At 45.7% G+C, this 21,171-nt stretch overlaps 1 protein-coding gene and 1 long non-coding RNA gene across 2 annotated transcripts; both read right to left on the bottom strand.

The window, feature by feature from the left end:
• Positions 1–384: 384 nt before the first annotated feature.
• Positions 385–1,203, bottom strand: LOC101272418 (acylpyruvase FAHD1, mitochondrial-like). Its single transcript, XM_049697074.1, has one exon. It carries the CDS (start codon positions 928–930, stop codon positions 505–507), a length of 426 nt encoding a protein of 141 aa, XP_049553031.1. The 5' UTR covers positions 931–1,203; the 3' UTR covers positions 385–504.
• A 3,184-nt stretch (positions 1,204–4,387) lies between these two features.
• Positions 4,388–20,309, bottom strand: LOC125961014 (uncharacterized). The gene is made up of 3 exons (XR_007471310.1): positions 20,173–20,309; positions 5,255–5,369; positions 4,388–4,692 (listed from the first exon to the last, which is right to left on the bottom strand). It is a non-coding gene; the product is annotated as an uncharacterized LOC125961014 (long non-coding RNA).
• Positions 20,310–21,171: the final 862 nt, after the last annotated feature.

The following is a 21,171-nucleotide window of genomic DNA, read 5'->3' as shown; positions in this document are numbered from 1 at the left end:
CCAGAATGACTCAGTGAAAAGTCTTATCCAGTCCAGCTCTAGGAAAGGAAAGTAAGTCTTCTGAACATTTGGTTCGTTGATTCCTAGAAGACAGTGTTTCTCATTTCCATTTCCGGCCCAGCTCTTCTAGATCAGGTTTTTCCTTGAGTTGAGGCATGGCAGTCCAGTCATTTTTAAAGAGTGGTTTCTTATTAAAGGATTATCACATTTAATTAAATAACCTTTTCTTGCTTTTGTCTTGGTCCCTTTTCCCCTGAAACTTCTGTTAAGAAGTTAGGGTGCTTTGTATAGACTCAATATTCTGGCCTTTCCACCTTAAATCTCATACTGACGACCCCCTGTATACCAGCCTGGATCTCATTGTTCTCTTTAACAGGTCCCACTCCCTTTGGCATCCCGGTCAAGATAATATCTCCTTCTTCAAGTTCATTATCTTCGAAACGTAGCTGATGGTATAGGAGGATGGAAAAAAATCATGAAGGATATTTCACCCGCCTGCCTGAGTTAGCCATTGACTTTGAGCCAGAGCTTCAGGCTTTGAGGGTCAGCAATCTTCTCTTTGGGCACCAACACTCTGACAGGGCAGGAGGCCGTGGAGCTCTTGGCCTGAGTCGCAAGCAGCCCCTTCTTCTTGCACTCTTCCTGCATGTCCCTGGCGGTCTCGTCCAAGCACAGAGCGTAGCCGGCCACACAGTCCACGACCGCGGCCTCCTGGCCGGCGCAGAAGCGCTTGCGCATCACCACCCCCAGCTGGAGCTCGTGGTGCAGGCTATACGCGTAGGTGGGCACGAGGACCCGCGAGCGCAGGCAGTGGAGGCTCCGGGGAAGAGCTCCGGCTGGCTTTCTCTGCAGGGCTGGCTTTCTCTGCAGGGCGCTCTGCATCTCCCCGACAGGGGCCGCGCGGCTCCTGCCCGAGCACACGATGCTCATCCCCCACCCTCAGGAGCGGGACGGCGGCCTGGCGGCTGCCGCGCTCCTACCCGTGGCCCCCGGAGTCACGTGGACTCTGCCTGGCCGGCCATCGGACGCCTACAGCTGCCCAGAGAGGACCGACTACCTCGGAGCGCTGTCCCCGACTCTGACCTCGGTGCCTGGGAGCCGCTGTCTGGTGGCTCCCTGTGCGCTGCCCGGCCTGGGGACGCAGCCTGGTCCCCGGAGAGAGGCGGAGGCTCCGGCGCAGCTCTCCAGCCGACGCTGCCTCTCAGGGGGCCCTCAGCAGCCCCACACCGGGCCTGCAGACTTTTTCTGAGAAGAAACCCACGTGAGAGAGAGGCATGGACATATATACACTACCAAGTGTCAAATAGAGAGCTAGTGGGAAGCAGCCGCATAGCTCAGGGAGATCGGCTCGGTGCTGTGTGACCACCTAGAGGGGTGGGATAGGGAGGGTGGGATAGGGAGGGTGGGAGGGAGACGGAAGAGGCAGGACATGTATGCATATGGCTGATTCACTTTGTTATAAAGCAGAAACTAACACACCATTATAAAGCAATTATACTCCAGAAAAGATGTTAAAAAAAATAAAAGACCAAACTTACCTCTCTTAAGCTGAACAGACGAAATTAGGAAAAGAGAGGCAGACAGGAGCTGGTCCCATAGAAAATGTGCCTAAGAGAAGGTGGTCCAAAAGGCAGGCTGCTGTGCTCTGCTCTCCCTGCGCCACTTCCCGAGGCTCCTGCCAGCACCCACACGGCTAAAATACCATCTCCAAGCCCAGAAAGCCTCACTTCCGGCTTGAACGCCCAGCTCCCTCATCAGGACTTAAATATCCTAGCCATTTGCCCCACCTGCTTAGTTCAGGTAGTAACTGCCCATCACTGACTTACCTCCTTCACAACCTCCGCTAAGCTGTGTCACCTGTGCCGCTATCTAGTGGGAACTCCTGTGTGTTAACCTGGCAAAGCAACAGCCCCAGTTACTCAATCAAACACTAGTCTAGGTGAAAGCATCTGTAGATAGGATTAAAGTCCGTAATCAGTTGACTTTAAGTAAGGGAGATGATCCCAGATGATCTGGATGGATCGATTCAATTAGTTCAGACACCTTGAGAGCTGAGGTTTCCCAGAAGCAGAAGGAATTCCCCCTGTGGAAGCAGGTTCAGCCCAGCCTGCCCTCCCTGACCACCCACCTATGGATTTCAAGCTCACCTAGCCAGACCCACACCTATGTGAGCCCCTTGCAATAAATCCCCATACATATCTCCTCCTGCCTCTGTTTATTTGGTTGAACCCTGACTGATGCATATGACACATCTAATTAAGAAGGTTTTCTTTCAACCCACTCACCTTATTTTACTAAAAGAAATGTATTTTGTGCACAAAATGTATGTGCCTATCGTAAGTAGAAAACCAGTGCCACCTGCCATAATGGAAGGAAACCATAAATACAATAAAAACAAAAGCAGTGTCATGGAATTCCATCTGGATGCTACCGCCTGCCAAAGGCTCTGAGCGTGAGGCCCATCCTGCTAGTGTTAGGAGGAAAATGAGAGAGTGGTGATTTGGTGCTGGGATGTGCTTCCATCATGGACAAAGTCTTGGGGAGATGCTGACCAGAAGGACTGATAGAGAACAGGGGACGGAATACACTTCTCACCATGTGCTCTCTGGAATTTAATGCTACCGCTGTGTATATCCCATCTGAATCCTCTCCTGTGCAACCAGAAGTTCCCATCCAACACTTGCAGATACAACACTGCAGGTTGTGGAAGGGTGGTCTGGGAGCCCACAGATCTCCTTCCCGGTGATCGCTCAGTGTCCGGAGCAAGTGGTCCTGGTTCAACTGCAGGGAGTTGCCAACCCCAACCGCGAGGACAGCAGAATCAGCCCACCTGCCTCATGTTTCCTATGCACCCGAGAACAGAGCCCAGCAGAAGGCTCCCTAGTGACATATTAGGGTGGCAAGTTCATGCACCTTCCCTGCTTCCCAAGGAACTCGCTCTGTGCCTGTCCGCTCTGCCAAGGTTCTTTGGGGGCAGATTCGTCATGTACAGGAATCAGATTCACAGCACACAGCAGAGCTTTTTTCTAATCTTCCACCTACGTAACTGGATTACTTCTTGTTTGACAACTGGCTCTAATTGCTCATCACTAACCTGTAGGAAGCCAAGCCCGCGGAAAGACGCAAGAGGTGCTCCTGAGTCAGGGACTGTAATATATTTGGTCAGGCCCAAAATAGGCCAAATAATGGAAGGAAGACGGACTGAGGGTTCAAATTCCAGTTCCGGCACTTCCCAGTGGAGAGATCTTAAATTACTCAAATTCTCTGACCCTCAGTCTCTTCGTCTATGAAATGGGCCCAATAATAGAACTGTGGTGGATGCCTGAAAGTTTGTCTTCTTTGGATTAAAGGGCCCCAGTTTTCTTTGGGAATACCATCCCTTCCCAGTCTCACTTCATATGCTATGGATGGGGTGGACCTTACTCCTCCCCTCAAAGGACCCAGTATAAGCACATGACCCAGCTCTGGCCACTCAATCTAGTCTACGTCCCTGGTTCAGGTTTGAAGACTACCTTTGGAGCATGCAACCAAATCTAGTACACTCAGAGTGACTGCTGGAGCCACTAAGCTAAAGCACTTTCTTTCTATTTGGGCCTCTATGCTGGGAGGATATAAGCCAGAGCCACTCTCATAGAGAGTTTCTTCTGAGAACAAAGTCAATATAAAGGAAGGCAAAGCAGTATGAGGAGAGAGAGGTCTGATCATATCATTTGAGCACCTGGATACAGCCAGGCCTAAAGCTATCCAGATTTATCCCAAAGACTTTTTTTTTTCTTTCAGTTTCATCATCCAATAAAACTAGCTTGGAAATTGAAGAGAGCTGAGTCAAGTTACTCTGACTTGCATCCTCACTAGGTAATTACACTTCCTAGGAAGATATGAAGGTCAAATGAGATGCTATAAAATCACTGAGCACAACTTGATGCACAGTGAGCACTCGATAAATACTAGCTGTGGTTTTGGAGGGTCTCAGTGGAAATAAGGCACCTAAAGTACTTCTCCAGTTGCTCGCACAGGGTGAGCTTATTCAAAAATGGCGGTAGTTACTTCTCCATAGTAACCCCCTTAAGCACCATTTCATTCATCCAGCAGCCCAACCAGCCAGTAGGCTCACGTGAGCATATTGCTGAAGCTCCATATTTCAGGCTCCAGACATAAAAGGTTAATAAAACAAAAAACTGTTTTTTGTAAGTGGCAAAGTTCATTGTAGCCACCACCCAGCTCTGTGTGGTTTGGTGGACCTCGGCAGAGCTGTTCAAAATGGGAAAGTCATTTTGCTACCGATCAAATCAAGACAAGCTCTGAAAGGTAACCATCAGGCTCCTGCAGAAGCTGAACTTTTTTAAAAGGAAAAAAAGGGCCAAGGAAAAAATTCATCTTGTTTCTAAAATCCAGATTTAGACACTGCCAAGAGTTATGCATGACACACAACCCCACTACATCTTGATGACAAGAAAGATTTAATAATTACTTTTTTTTTTTGAAGGTTGATGTACTTAACCATTCTTCCAAAAATACCAACGAAGGTGGGGAGAGGAAGGAGCAGATGGAAAGTGACAAAATGTGTCAATTGCCAACATCATTTCACAACACCAGCGGTCAGAAGAAGTCAGTTTCCAAGTGAGGGAACTGCCATCTTTGGATCCAGCTACCATTGGCAGATTTCACCTGTACCTGCTTCAGACGAGCCCCCTGCTTTAAAAGACAAAAAAAAAAAAAAAAAAAAAATCTGTTAAGGGAAATCATTACGGAATGAGTGTTGCTAGATAAACTCTTTTAAAATAATCTTTTGAAGGCTTCTGAATTCTTCCAAGGTCTATGTCATGGGCAGGCAACTTATGACCCTGGCTTTATCTTGTTAGGGTAAGGACAGGAGGGAGGTAAGAAATTAATATTTATTGAGTAGCTACCATATAATTTCTCTCCTTTAATCCTCACCCCCACCCCATAAGATAGGTAGAGAGTAACCCCCTTGTAAAGATCTTGGGTTCTAAATAGCTAAGCAATTAAGGTCACACTAGAGATGACAAGGACAGTATGTATGCCCAACACCACTGCCCACCCTATGAATCTCTTTTCTCTCCCATTCTCCCAATTATTTTCTCTCCTTTTATTCCTTCTCTATAAGAACTGGAGCTCAGTGAGAACAGGAAACAAGTCTGTTCTGTCCAAAAAATATTTAAGGAAGGACACAGGAAAGCAAGAAGGAAAGTTGGTCTAGCCAAGCCACTGGTCCTCAAAAGTAGCCCCGAACCTGGGTAGATGTGATGACCAGCACTGTTTGAGTGGCTTCCCTCTGTTTTCATCTTTCAACCCTTTGAAGTCCACGAGGAGTCCATGTCGATTAGAACTTTCCAATCAAGCAAAATCTAAAAAACAGGAGAATGAGCCTGAAGTTAAAATAACAGTTGTTGTTTTTTGACCTAGGTACTTAGCATCTATCTAGCACTTTTTTTAACCATTTCATTTATATTAACTCAGAGAATCTCTATAGCAATACTATGATGTAGGTACTATTATCTCCACTTTACAGATGAGTAACAAGGCCCAAAGAGGTGAAGCCATGTGACTGGGATCACCCAGCTAATAAATGATACGAACCAAAGCAGCTGGCTTTGGAGCCCGTTTGGAAACCCATCATGTGAGTCCTCAGTGGGTCAGCGTGTCCGATAAACTGTGTTCATCCTAGACTTCAGTCACATCAGGGCAAGAAGACTTTGCCTGAAGGAACAAGGAGTCCAGGAAAGGAGAAGAGGTGCAGAGTTGCCCACATCCTCTCCAAACAGAATAAACCAGTGTCAGGATGGCAAGGGGCTTCCCATACAGCCGCCCATCAAATCATCCCCCTGCCCAATCCCCAAAGATTCACGTGAATCTTGGTCACGGAAGGTAAAATTACAGAGCCATTAAAATGAAAACTGCTGGAACCCTGGGCAGACTCAGGGGCTACCGAAGGCAGCCCCTGGATGCAGACATCATCCTCTGCCTCTTGGTGTTGGTCAGCCGGGCACAGACGGCTCAGCAGGGGCAGCCAGAAGACAGGAGGCAGAGCCGCCACTCTTGGCATCCCTGAGATGGGAAAACCAGAGTGGCAGAGACGGCAGGTGCCTTGGGTTACCAGGAGGCGGGCAGACGTGTTCATGAGTCCTTTAAGGGATGCTGGCGTCTCCACAGAACACATGAGGTAGAGACAGAAATTCTTATTTGTCACTATCATCAAGACCCTACTTTTACCCTGGGCTGGTATAATCTAGAATGTACAGTATCTTTATTGAGAAAAAATATAACAATAAATCAAGCATCAGACAGGTATACACGCACATGTACACACACACGGGTTTTGTATGCAGGTGCGTGTATAGACATTATGTGTAGTCATGCTTCACTTATCATTTTAAAAAGCATGTACATTTTCTTCTCCCCTGAGTCACAGAGTCGTTTGAAAAAGTAGAAAAGAAACTCTTACCTCTTGTGATTTCTTCAGTTTTCTGAACAGAGAGCTTCTTAGAAGAGTCATTCAGGAGAGAACCACTTGGAGCAACCTCTGGACACAACTCATAAAATGCATCTTGGCTGTTTTCAAGACCCTGCAGCAGCACCCCGCCCACCCCTTCTTTCCTACAGCCCTCTTCCTTGACGGTACACGTGCTTTTCCTTCCGTCCTCACAGGTACCTGCTTCACCTGCTCAATCTGCTTGTAAATCCCTTTGACTAAGGACTGGCTCGCCTACTTATTTCACTCCCATCTTAGTGACCAACAAACAGAGATGAACCCTCAAATCTTTACTCAACATGTGGAGGTGGAAATTTGAAAAGGAGACGCCCTGGAATTAGCTCTCTCCGTGTCATCCTGTCCTCTTGTCTGCTTCACCCCTGAGAGGCACAATCTCCAATTCTGGAAGGATCTGTGGAGATGGCGTGAGCTGGAAACCAAACCATGTCAGAGAAGCAGCGTTGAAAGGCGCCACGAAGCTCTCTCGTACCATCGTTCTTTCAGCAAATGTTAATTGAGCACTTAGAGAATGCCGGGCAATTCTTAAAACCCGGTAGAAGTGTACATATATACACTACCAAACGTAAGGTAGATAGCTAGTGGGAAGCAGCCGCATAGCACAGGGATACCAGCTCGGTGCTTTGTGACCGCCTGGAGGGGTGGGATAGGGAGGGTGGGAGGGAGGGAGACGCAAGAGGGAAGAGATATGGGAACATATGTATATGTATAACTGATTCATTTTGTTATAAAGCAGAAACTAACACACCATTGTAAAGCAATTATACCCCAATAAAGATGTTAAAAAAAAAAAAACCCGGTAGAAGGTCAAGCTATGAGATTAGCTTATTTCCGCAGTTGTCAATCTCTTCTCTTTTTGTCCGCTTTTAAATCATTAGAAATTTCACTCACATAGTGAATCAAAATCTTCCTCCTGATAACTTAAATCCTTTGATTTGGATATTAGTTTAAACTGCATTGTAATTAAATTATGAGGATTTAAGTGTAAAAACAAAACCTAAAAGGCATTGGGAAAAATATACAGGTGAACATATAATCTTAGGTTAGGAGAGATTTTTCTAGATATGACACAAAAGGAAAAATTGAATAAAATCTTTGATGGATTAAAAAATAAAATTTTTATGGATTGGACAATATAAAAATTTGAAATATGCATACACTAACTCAAAGGCAAGAAGCAAACTGAAAATAAATATTTGCAACCTGGATGGCAGATAAAGAGCTAATAGACTTAACATTAAAAACGTTTAAAGTCAGTAAACAAAAGATAATACCGACAGAAAAAAAATGGGCAAAAACACAAATAGGCATTTGTAAAAAGAGATTAAAAATGCCAAATATGAAAGAAAAAATATTTAACCTCACTAATAATCCAAAACAAACAAATTAAAATAAGATACCACATTTCACTTATCAATCTGGCAAGTTATTTTAAACTCATAATACCCAGTACTAGGGAGAATGTGGGGAAACACAGGTACATTAGTGGCACAGCTAGGGAACAGTTTGGTCATATGCATCAAAAACAACAAAATAAGACCCTTTAAAATGTTCATAATCCTTTAAATCCTAGAACTTCCACTTCTAGGACTTTATATTAAAGAAATACTCAAGAGTGTGCACAAAAATTTATGTCCAAGGCTGTTCATTCCAGCATTTAATGTATTAGAGAAAAATTGAGAGGAAAAATGTACAAAATAAAATTTTGTAAATAAATTTTGGTAAATCCTTAGAATGCTTGCAATACCTGAAAATGGTGTTGCAACTATTATAGATAGGATGGATAAACAACAAGGTCCTACTGTATACCACAGGGAACTATATTCAATATCCTGTGATAAACCATAATGGAAAAGAATATGAAAAAGAATGTATATATATGTATAACTGAATCACTTTGCTGTACAGCAGAAATGAACACAACATTGTAAATCAACTATACTTTAAAATAAATTTTTTTTAAAAAGAAAATGAAAATGGTGTTGCAGAAAAATATATAACTGAAAGTTGTTTATAATAGTGAGCTATTAAGCCAGTTTTCTAAACTATATTCTTTCAAAAACTATTTATTTATATATACACGTGTGTGTGTGTGTATTTGTCTAGGGGAAAAAAATAGGTTATAACTCAATGGGTTAACAGATAATTGTGAGAATTAAGGGTAATTATGCACCACTACCATCTCTCTCTCTGCCCTCTGTAATTTTCTAATTCTGGGGGGGAACGAATACTAGTTTCTTTTCTAATCGTAAAATTTTGTATTTAACCTAAGATTACATTCAGTGTTTTAAGAAGCTCTATCACACAATTAGTCCATGTTAAGTCTTTCACAAAAAATAAAGTCCAGGGAATTTCCCCCTGATCTTATGTAGTTGACTTCTGGGAACTAAATGCCATCTTTTGCATCTATCCCAGCAGAATTTCATTCATTTCTGACTTCCAGCCTGTTAGGGGCCTTTCGACCCCATGCTGCCATGGACACTTTAGCTTTCTGGCTCTGAACCTTTGGGAAATTTGATAAGCACGCTTTCTCTTCCCTCCTCCCCTCCCCACGGACACAGAATTGCGGACGGCCCACTGTGGGGTCATTTCCCCTCTCTAATCCTGCCTGGGCAGTGGGTCTGGAAGGACGAGAGACACAGCAATTTACCATGTCAACCCTCAAGACCAATAGGGAGCAGAATGGCAGAGGAGGGGAGATGGAATCAAAACAGAGAGATTATATGGAGGAAGCACAGAAAAACATTCTGCCTCAAATCTGATTACAAAGCCGAAGAAATAAAACCTCTGAGGCCAGCTCTCCGGGCTGCCTGCTTCCTCCACAGACCCAGGCACTGTGGGCGACCCATTCTGCATCACTCACTTAAATGGCAACGACATCTGACAGACAGAACACTGAGCCGTGGCCGCGTGTGTCCCTAACGTGGTTAGAGTTGGAGAAATTATTCATCAGAGAATATACTAAAGCACTTAGGATCCCCTGGATGCATTAGGGGAAGGTTCTGTCAGCCTCCGTGAAGCACCTCTGTGTGTTTATCCTGAAAACCCCTGAGCTGGCTCCACACTGATGCCCTCATTACTCATCTCCATGACTCACAGCCATGTGGCCTCATCACAGCCCCTTGTCTCTCTTCATTGCCCTCCAGGACTCTTCGGGGCCACTTGCTTCCCTCTCCCTAGGTGCCACAGTCTCCAGTGAAGATGCAAAGGGCGCCCACTTGCTGTCCTCCCCCGATCCTCCCACGCCCCCTGCCTGCCCAACGGGTCTCTGCTCCCCAGCATCTCCACCTGTCCTTCCTGTCCTTCCGGGTCTGGCTAAAGCCCCTCCTCTTGATGTCTCCCCAGCTTTCGTTAGTGGAAAATATGCCCACTCTCAAGTGCTTACCCAGCACTTTCTTTTTCTTTTATTGAATTATAGTTGATGTACAATATTATACAAGTTACAGTTGTACAATAGAGTGATTCACAATTTTTTAAGGTTATAGTTATTATAAAATATTGACAATATTTCCTGTGTTGTACAATATATCCTTGCAGCTTATTTTATTCTTACTAGTTTGTACGTCTCACTCCCCCACCTCTATGTTGTCCCTCCCCCCTCCCTCCCTCCCCACCAGTAACCACTGATCTGTTCTCTATATCTGTTAGTCTGTATCTTTTTTATTATATTTACTAGTTTGTTGTATTTTTTAGATCCCACATATAAGAGATAATGTACAGTATCTATCTTTCTCTGTGTGACTTATTTCACCTAGCATAAGACCCTCCAAGTCCATCCATGTTGCTGCAGATGGCAAGATATCATTCTTTGTCATGGCTGATTAGTAATCCATTGTATACATATATCGCATCTTCTTTAGCCATTCATCTGTTGATGGACACTTAGGTTGCTTCCATATCTTGGCAATTGTAAATAATGCTGCTATGAATTTTGGGGTGCATGTATCTTTTCAAATTAGGGTTTTGGTGTTTTTCAGTTATATACCCAGGACTGGAATTGCTGGGTCACATGGTAGTTCTATTTTTAGTTTTCTGAGAAATGTCCATACTGTTTTGCACTGTGGCTGAACCAATCCACACTCTCACCACAGAGCACTTTCTTTTCCTTCTCTCCCACATTTCTGAAACAAGCATGTAAGGGTAGTAGAGGGGTGGGTGGGGGGACAGCTGTTGTGAGGGAGATTATCATCTCATACAGAGAGGAAAGGCCACCACCTCCTGCTCCTTTATGCTTTGCATACAGCATAAAACCAAGTACATGGCCGTGGTGTGCCTTGGCTTGGGTTTCCTGTGCTCTGATTCCCTGTGAAATAGAATGGTTTTACCATCATTTCCAACAACCATTATTAAACACTTACCTACCTAATATTCTGTAGTCTGAGGTTAGGAAAAGATCTCTATGAAAGAAACTCATTATAATTGCATTACTGTCATCATTAGTAGTAGTAATCGCCTTCATGTACTATGCATCTTCTATGAACCAGGTCCATTCTGCGTGTTCTATGTATACTGTCTCTAATTACAATAATACCTCAAGGTAAGTCCTAACTTCATGTTAGAAATGGAAAAATTAAGGCAAAGAGAGGTATAGTGACTTGCCTAAGGTCTAATTACTCAAAATTTGTGACGTCAGGATTTAAACCTGTGATCTAACTCCATATTCCTTTTCTCTCCACTATTCAGTGTTTTCTGGTAAACTTTAAGACTCTTCCTGCAGATTGTGAATTACTAAGCCGTACTTAGGGATTTTTACTGGGGGGAGAATGGTGTCATGGTTAAGAACAGGATCCTGCAGTCTGGCATATGGGGTTTAAATCCTGGCTCCAGATGACAAGCTGTGAGACGTTGTTCAGGGCATTCATCATCCTCATGGCTGAGTTTCCTCATCTGTGAAATTGCAAGTTAGCTCAATGAAATCCCAGCTATTGCAGTTCTGTGTGCCAAGCACATTATGGCAATGAGCTCATTAATCCCTAAAAACAGCCTGACGAGAAAGGCATAATCTACTTGACAGCGAGACTTTTGAGGTGAAGGGCTGGAAAGAGTTTTGAAACCACCAAACTTGAAAGATCCCTCAGAAATTTTTTTAAAAAATCCAAAAGTAGCTTGTAGGTAATTTGGAAATCATTTTGTGGTTTATAGAATGCTTACGATGCGCACATGTTCAGAGACATTGGGTTTACCAGTTGTCCTGGCAACCTGGGAAAGATTTGTTAGAGCACAAGAGGCAGAAGGGAGCCCTGTGCCTTTAGTAGCTCATTTAAAATCCTTCCTTCAATAAGTCCTTAATGCCAATAGGTAAAAGTCCAACGCCTGAGCATGCCCTACACGAATCCTATCAAGCTGCCTCAGGCCAAATTACCAGTCTTATCACCTCACACACTAACCTTCCATTCCTGCGTATTGCAAGCTTCTACTCATACCCAACTCTAATGTCCCCTGCTTAGTAGAGCCTTCAATGATTTCTGTGGCGAGAGGTCATTGTTACTGCAGCCCTGTAACCACGGTCCTTTTGAATACCTCTCTACTGCAGCACTTCTTACGTCGTGTGTTAATTAAAGGTTTATGTGTCTGTCTCCACTGTTAGTCGTGGATAGTGAACTGCTCAAGGTTGGAGTCATGTCCTGGTCATCTTCCATCTTTGTATCCCTAGTACCTGCCCATGTCAAGTACCGAGTAAATAAATCAATAAATAACTTTCAATGTTAGTGAAAAAAATCACTCCAGCAAACCAGAATTTTGTCTGGTCTCAATAAATAGTAGCTCCCTCATCCTCGTCATCCTCCTCCTCAAGCTCATTAAGATCCCAGCAACGCAGCCCGTGTAACTGAGAAAACTTAGGACCCGCGAAGGAGGATTTTCTTGCATTGTTCTCATAAATAACCAGTGTCAATCGAAAGGCTTTCTTAGAGGTCTCAGATATAACTACCTTCCTCATACAGCCAATCTGCTATGAGATGGCAAAAGCACAAGGACTGTTCAAAGGTTGATTTATTGCTCTTGCAGAGGCACATGGAAGCCTGTGTTCACAGGGGCAGCATATGCAGTAGGCACCCTGGTAAATACTTGCATTATGATGAGTAATCATGGTGTAAAGCAGCTCTCCCACAGTGCCAGCTTGGAAGTCAACTGTCCACACACCTCTGGTTCAACCACCTCAGTTATGAAGGAAGAGGTGGTGTTGCAAGGAAGAAAAGCATTCGGTCAGAAGACCCAGGTTTAAGTTTTAGCCCTGCCGCTTAGCAGTTGGGTGACTTTGGACAAATCACTTGCCTCTCTGGGAAACAGTGTCCTTATCTGTAAAACAGGGATGATTTCCCTTGCCTTGTTGCGGGGATGCCACAAAATCAATACATCAGAAGGTATCTAGCATAGGCCCGATGGGGTGGACCATGGACATCTGTAGGGTATGAAGTTGGCTCTGTGGCTTTGCTCAACTTCTTTCATGACCCTCAACTTCAGGACCCAGAATTGTATTCCTATCCATCTACCAGCATCCAATACAAGAGGATGAAGGAAGAGTAGAAAACAGAACGGAAAGACTGAGTCCTTGGAAGAAAAGGTACTTTATCCAATTGGACTAGAGGTGGGACTAAGAGAAAGCATCAGGGAAAACCATCACATACACACACACCCCAGACACTGAGTGTGATACTGGGGACAAATTCAGAGAAACATCCAGTTTATTTTGGCTCTATAAAATCTGACAAAGTACTCCCCTTACGGAAAGCACTTACCATTTGTGCCCAGTTTTATGCTGTGCACATTATTAAATTATATGTTGGCTTCACTTGCTATATGTCAGTATGCATGCTGCATCTCTTAGTGTGTTGCTTATTTGTTGGAGTCAAACAGTCACTATTTTTAAAAATCAAAGGGTATGTTGGCTCTTGTTCATATTTGTGACTAAAGAAAGAGCAACTTAAAAAATATTTGGATACACCCATTCATATGGCAATTAACCAACAAAAAATTGTAAAATAACAAGTGTTGGTGAGCATGTGGAAAAATTGGAATCCTTGTACATTGCTAGTAGGACTTTAGAATGGTACAGCCACTGTGGAAAACACCATGACAGTTCCTCAGAAAGTTAAACATAGAAGTACCATATAATCCAGCAACTCCACTTCTGGATATAATATACCCGAAAGGATTAAAACCAGGAACTTAGATACTTATACACCAATGTTCATAGCAGCATCATTCACGGTAGCCAAAAGGTGGATACAACCCAAATGTCCATCAAAAGATGAATGGTTAAACAATATGTGGTATATGCATACAATGGAATATTACTCAGCCTTAAAAAGGAAGGAAATTCTGATACAGTGCTACAACATGGATGAACCTTGAAGACGTTATGCTAAGTGAAATAAGGCAGACATAAAAGGACAAATTTTGTATGGTTCTACTTATATGAGGCAACTAGAATAGCCAAATTCATACAGACAGAAAGTAGAATGGTGGCTACGAGGGCTAAGGAGGAAGAGGCAATGGGGGATTTTTGTTTAATGGGTACAGAATTTCTGACTGGGATGATGAAAAGTTCTGGAGCTAGACAGAGATGATGGCTGTACAACCTGTGAATGTACTTGGTACCACTAAATTCTACACTTAAATGTGGTTAAAACAGTAAATTTTATGCTGTGTCTATTTTATCACACTTTTTAAACACTTTAAAATATATATGGAATACATTTCTGTGACGCAGTGATTGGGATGCTTCTCAGTTTCTCCTTAATCGTTTCAGTACAATAGCTGGCAAACTGGCAACGGGGGAAACGTCCCAACGTCAGTGCCTTTCTGGAGACCTGCATTTGGAAGGATCCTGAAGGGATAGTCTTTCCAATTCCTCCTTGTGAATGTCCAAAACCCTGCCAACAGGGTTGGCAAAAGGTTGAAGGAGCCCATTCCTTCTGGAGCCTGACACTCCCTGGCAGGTCCTTAACCGAAAACGAACCCACCCTATCATCCTATTCTGAGCTTCTATATCCGGTCACCAAATGGTCATCTGGGGCCCCTCAGAATCCAGTTATGTAGCCAGAACTAATTCAACAAACTGGTGATATAGACTTAATAGCTTAACAGGCTACCTTTCCCAGAAATCATATTTACATTTTCATTGGGTTTTCTGGAGACAATAGTTTAAATTGAAAGAGCAAATAAAAATCTGCTCTCTCAACAGATATTTGTTGCTATGGGACACACAGTAACACAGCAACAGAACACTTTTCCTATCAAGGCTGCGCAGGTCACATGCTACAGGTAGCTGCAGTTAAGGCATGAGTTCACTGGCCCCAAGGGAAAGAACAGAACGCTGGACATTGCAGAGAACCAAGGGCACCTTTCTGTTTTGTGCCAGTCTCAGCCTATGATAGTGATGCTAGAGACGCCAGGGGGCAGTCTCCTGGGCCCGGGTTCCCCTTTCAGAACCCATGTTGTGGCTGGACCACCCCTGTGGTGCTTATTATGACTGCAAGACGCCCTCAGCAATAACCATCAGGAAACTTTGAAAGAGAAGGTTCATTACTCACAAGTCCTAGAAGGTACGCAGCACACCGGGGGCCACACAGCCAGGTCTCGTGGATGGTGAGGTCAGGGAGCCTGGGACTCTGCTTTTACTGGGGTTAAGGGTGGGGTTCACTCTTTATTGGTGAATTTAAAACATAAGAGTGGGGGGCTTCGCTGGTGGCGCAGTGGTTTGAGAGTCCACCTGCCGATGCAGGGGACACGGGTTCGTGCCCTGGTCCGGGAAGATCCCATGTGCCGTGAAGCAGCTGGGCCTGTGAGCCACGGCCGCTGAGCCTGCGCGTCCGGAGCCTGTGCTCCGCAACAGGAAAGGCCGCAACAGTGAGAGGCCCGCGTACCCCCCCCCCAAAAAAAAAGAAACATAAGAGTGAGAATTAAAGTTCAGAAAGAAAAGAAAAAAAGAAGTGGGCAACCGGTCAGTTATCTAAACCATCCAAAGATTGCTGAAACAAAGGAACTTGTCAGGGGTGGGGGAATGTGGCCTGGGTCTAGTCCTGTGGCTGGCAGTGTGTTTATTCAACATGTTTATTCAAGAAGTGAATCTTTGCCATCTTTGGAGTGGATGCCTGAACAATCCAAGCTTAAATCGGGCACTCAACTTACAGAAAGAAAAACCAACTGGGAAGGCTTAACACTACCCTCTCTAAGCCTCTAAGCATGGGTCCCCTCACTTGTAAAGGAGACTCTTGGACTGCATTCTCTCTGGGGCCTTTTCAGACCTAAACTGCACTGATTATGCTCTGCTATGATATTCGACAGCTCAGCTCCAGCCACACAAGCCTCTCAAGTTTCTCACCTGAGCCACATGCCAAACAGAGGGCTTGGTGGGTAAATAACACTGTCTTCCCGCCCAGTTAATTCCATAGGTTTCCTGAACAAGCACAAGGCCAGTGCAGCTTTCATCCTCCGTGTTTGTGGTTATTGGATTACCCCCCCAGGTTCCAGCTAAATTCCATTAACTGAAAGCTGGACTTTTGAAACAGACTGAAATTTATTCCCAAATGAGCTGGGGCAGAGCCCTAGAGGCACCTTGTTTTTGCTGGACAAAGGCAGGCAGGATGAGCATCCCAGAATGGCTTTGGTCCAAGAGGGTAAGGGGTTGATCCTAGAAGGAGGCAGGAAAGAAGGGGGGAGGGGGGGAGACAGGGGTGCATGGATTCCACAAGGAGGAGGAGCTATGGGGAGCTGTCCGCCCTCTCCCAGCCCTCCTGGGCAGCTCAGGCCACGCCCTCCCAGACAAGCAATTCTAGTACAAACGTGTAAAGATTGTCAGGCAGAAGAACGGAAGAAAGGACTGAAGGGAAATCTTGGGCTCAGGGCAAGTTGCCCACCACCCACTCAGCTGACTGAATAACCCTGTCTAAGAGCATCAGAGCAGCTGCCTGTCCTCAAGCTCTTGCAGCAGGTCCAGCATGTGCTGTACACTGGGCAGACATTATCTCATTTAATTTTCAAGCGAAACAGGAACTATTATCTCTTCTTTGTAAGTGATGGGACTGAGACACAAAGATGTAGGCTGACGGTGCAAGAAAGCAAATCTGTAGCTCCTCTCAGCTACCCTCATAAATGACATTTTTTAAAGGCTCAATTCATGGCGTGCCTTTCACCCACCATCCACGACGCCTTCCTCATTTTCCTAATTAGAGGTGGGTGCCTCTCTAAAGTCCCCCAACATAGGACAGCGCTTTCCCCTGCCTCTGTCCTTAGAAGAGATGGGCATACATTTGAGGCCCCTCTGGACTGCACTTGGGTGCCAGGCTCATGTGTCTTGTCCATCTTGGATCCCAAGTGAGCTGAGCCCAGGGCTGGAGCCCACAAGGCCACGTGGGTAACACAAGAGGAAACCATCAGAATACAGGATGTTTTGCGGGGGGTGCAGACACTGAAAGGGCCACCAGACACCCTGTCCCCATCCTCCAGGCCTGGGGGAGAGCAGGGCTGACTCTTGCCTACTGTCTGTAACTAACATCAAGGCCAGACCTTGCAGTGTATGAGCCCTGGGTATTTTCTCGGTCTTATGGAGCCAGTTGCCTTGAAAACATCCAACAGCTGCGCATCCCACAGTCAATTGTACGTTAATCATGCATCACAGGATCTGCTTGATTCTCTCATCACACTTTCTTTTCTTTCTTCCCACAATCCTGTCAGGTCCTCCTGCTATTGTTATTACCTGGTCAGGATCCCAAAGCCCGGAAATAAAAATGACTCACCAGAGAGGCCAGGCCAGCTCAGGGCAGAGCGGGGTGGGGGGGGGGGGGGGTTGGAGGGGGTAGGACGGGGCAGGGGCGGGGCTAGGGCTGTCAGAGTGGGAGGAGCCTGTGAGGAAGCTTATGCAGAAGGAAACTATTGTGAAACGTTTAATTGTCGCACTTGGGGGTAATTTATTATCAGGAAAATTAAGTGATTCCATTAGCCTCCTGTCGCTTTCCAAAATAAATTTGTCAGAGTGGGATGAGCGGGGAAAAGGAGATGAGAGCTGCTCTGTTTTAATTTGTTTTTCTGCTGATTGCCATATGGAGGTCCAGGCTCCATTTATCTATGGGAAGGGAGCTGGCGATGGTCCTGCGTGCGCCTCTCTGCTACATTCATCCCCCTGCAGCCACATTTCCATACCAGAACAAAAACTGAGCCCAGCTTGGGAAAATGGGACAAGTGCCCAGTCAATGCGGAAAGAGACCAGAGGCCTGGGAGGTGGAGGCAACTCTGCCACCAACTGGCTCTGGGGCCCTGGGCGACTCATTCCCGGCTCATACGTGAGATTCTCAAATGGTCATGCCCTCCCCGCCAACATCCCCTAAGCACCGACTGATTCAAACTTCCAATAATCCTTGTGCCTAAGTCCAACACTTGGCTTATAAGAAGAGCTCAATCAATGGCAATGGTCTCCTTCCCTCCCCACCGCCAGGTATATTGCTCTCTGTGTCTAACAGATGTGGTCCTGAGGGAGCCCATGGTGGATCCAGAACAGGGACCCACATCTAGGTCCTCAGCCAGCACTCTAAGCCCCTGCCCTGCACTGTCATCTCCTCCCATGTGGGCCCAGGGAATGCTCTACAGGCTCCTCAGTCATCTACATCACAGCAAAGCGAAGTCCTGTCTCCGCCCTATTGCTTTCTTCTTTATATCTGAACTAGTCCAGAGCCTAACCAAAGGCAAAAGTGCTTTTTTGTATTCCCAGCGCTTGACACTCAACGGGTAACCCAATGTATATTTGTTGAATTAATTGATCTCTCTGTAATATGAAATTTCTCACTTAGCTGAATGGATAACCAGATCACAACCAAGGGACAGGGAACTGTCCCTTTTTCACGGAAACTCTAAATATCTAGAGGAGAGCTGATGACGATCTCATAATTCCAGTAAAGAGAAGCCAAAGTATGCTCCTCTACCAAGAGCTCCGATTTCCTCAGCAACTCCATCGTGGCTCCAAAGAGATGAATGCCACCAACTGATAAGGGTGCCAGAGGCCATGGGCCACAGAAATCTGCCTTTCCCAGATGCCCAGCCCTGGCCATGGACCCAGGGAGCAGCAATCTTTCTCCTGGCACAGTTCGCTGGTCGCTTCCTCATCTATAACGTGATAACAGAGCAGCAAGGCTCAGCCCCTGTAGGCAGAGCCCGGACCCAGGCACTGTGTGAGATCTTCTGGAGGGTTCAGTGCCAGGGAGTCAGGGCACTTCATGGTCCAGGCAGACACCAAGCTCAAAGCCAAGGGGGCCCAACTCGGCCACATGCAGAGGCCCAAGACATGTGGCTGCCATTATCAAGGAGTTATCCTGGGTCTCCAGTCACATTCCATGTGCTGGGAGTGAGACTTCCCCACCATGGACAATATGTCTGACCCCACTCCCAGCCCACCATCCGCGTTCACTCAGTAATCCACATCTGGAAGGAACATACGCCCTGGACACAGTCTGGGTGGTTTTGTAAATCAATAAATAGCTCTGTTTAGCATAAGCCACTCAAACTATTTGAAGATGTGCCTGCCAGGGAGCCAATGAACACCATCTGGGAGCGAGATCCAGGTGCCTGACCCAAGTTTTGCACATCCTGGTCCCCACCCTCCTAACGTGGGTGTGGAGGGTAGAGCCATCCCCATCTCTTGAACGATGGCTGCCTGGACCCCTTATCTATATCTGCCATGAGCTAGCTAGACAACGTCAAGCAAATCCCCCAAATCAGTGCGTCTCAAATTTTAATGTGCACACAAATCACCTAGCGAGCTATTGTTAAAACATAGATTTGGATATTTTGATATGGGACTGGGGAGGGACCTGAAATTCTGCATTTCTAACAAGCTCTACTACTGGTTAGAAATGTAGATGCTACTGGTCTGCAGACCATTTGAGTAGCAATGCCCTAAACTCTCTGAGCCTCAGTTTTGTCTATAAAATGGGGTTCACACTAGCTACCTCACAAGGCTGTTGGAGATTAAACACCATGACACATGCGGAGCACTCAGCAAAGTGTCTGGCACATAATGGGGCATGTAATTAATATGAGCTTCTCTGCCCTTCCACACCTTTCTAGCTGACCCCCGAGCCAGTGATTCTTGACCTTGTTTGGCTAAGAGACCCCTCAGAGAACCCAATGAAAACTCAAGGCTCTTTAGCAGTCAGGATGGGCAAGGCTGTGCTGTGGTAACAACCAAGTCCAGAATCTTCGTGGCTTAACACAACAAAAGTTTACTTCCTGTTCCTGCTACACGTCCAGCATGGGTCAGCAGGACTTCTCCCATTATGGTCATTCAGAGACTCAGCCTGATGGAGGCCCCATCTCAACATATAAGTAAAAGTCCATGACCATATCCTGGTGGAGGAAAGGCACACAGTGACTCACACGTTGTCACTTACAGCATCTGCTCAGAAGTGACCTATGTCACTTCCATTCACATTTCAAAGGCCAAAACAAGTCCCAGGGCGATGCCTCATTTCAAAGAAGCCAAAGAAGTACAGTCCTACCCTGTACCCAGAAGAGAGAGAGTCAGAAGTATTTGGTAAAGAACACTAAGGATTACCACCAACCTACTTCCCAGGGAAAAGAATGCAATATAGAAGCTTGCCCATAATTCCAGGAGGTCCATAGCTCCCCACCCCGTTCCAAAGCCTGGTCCACCCTTTACACTTTCTTACCATGGTCAAAGCAGATTGGGGAGAAGTAGTGCTCATTCATCAATTCGATAAATGTCAATTGAGTATCTACTATGTCAGGCATATTCTGACATAGTAGTGGGAGGTCTGGGTGGGAGGTCTATGCCCTCACAGATCTTATAGAGGGGATAAACAGATAATAAATGAGGAAGTTACAGCAGGTAGTAAGTACTGTCAAGGTAACGAACAACAATGTGATGTCACAGAGTAACTGGGAGGTGGAGAGAGACCTACTTTAGACGGAGCGCTCAGGGAAGGCCACTCTGAGAGGAGCCACCTGAAATCAGAAGTGAAGGGTCAGAAGGAGCCAGACCTGTGCCAAACTAAAAGAAGAACATTCCAGGCAGAGGGAACAGCAAGTGCAAAGGCCACGTGGCAGGAAGAGATCAGTGTGCTGGATGGATGGACAGAAGGCCAGTGTGGTGAAGGCTTACTGAGTCAAGTGGGCAGTGGCAGGTGGTGTGATGGGAGGTGGATTCAGAGAGGTCAGCATGGGCCTGATTGTGCAGGCTCTGGGTGTGTGTTCATGCTACCTGACCCAGATCCTGGGTGTCCTTCCCCACTGCAAGGGGAGTCAGAGCTATCCTGAAGACCGTGGTAAGGAATCAACTGTAATCTTAGGACAACACAGCCCGTAGCAGAAGCCAAGACTGTGAGGGCAGATGGCACTAGTGCTAAGCCCAGTAACCTTGAGATGAAGATCCTCCATTAACATCTGCTTTCCCAATCTCCTCTCTCCCCTCTACAGGACCCACTTGAGGGCTTCCTTCTATAACTCAACACATCTCTCCTTTCTCTTGTGCCTTCCTCTTCTCCCCTTGGCTGCACTAGACTGGCCTCTGTGTCTCCAGCACAAGTTTTCTGCTTTCTTACCACCAAGGTTATGAGGTTCCTCCTTAAAATTCTGTTCCACGTCCTCCCTAACTGAACATGGACTATTCTTCCTGCAGAAAACAGCTTAAATCCCACCTCCTTTCTGAC

Source organism: Orcinus orca, chromosome 14, assembly GCF_937001465.1.
Source record: "Orcinus orca chromosome 14, mOrcOrc1.1, whole genome shotgun sequence".
NCBI lineage: Eukaryota > Metazoa > Chordata > Mammalia > Artiodactyla > Delphinidae > Orcinus > Orcinus orca.
Note: the sequence above shows the minus strand (reverse complement) of the source record. Positions and strands in the feature narration are given on the sequence as shown.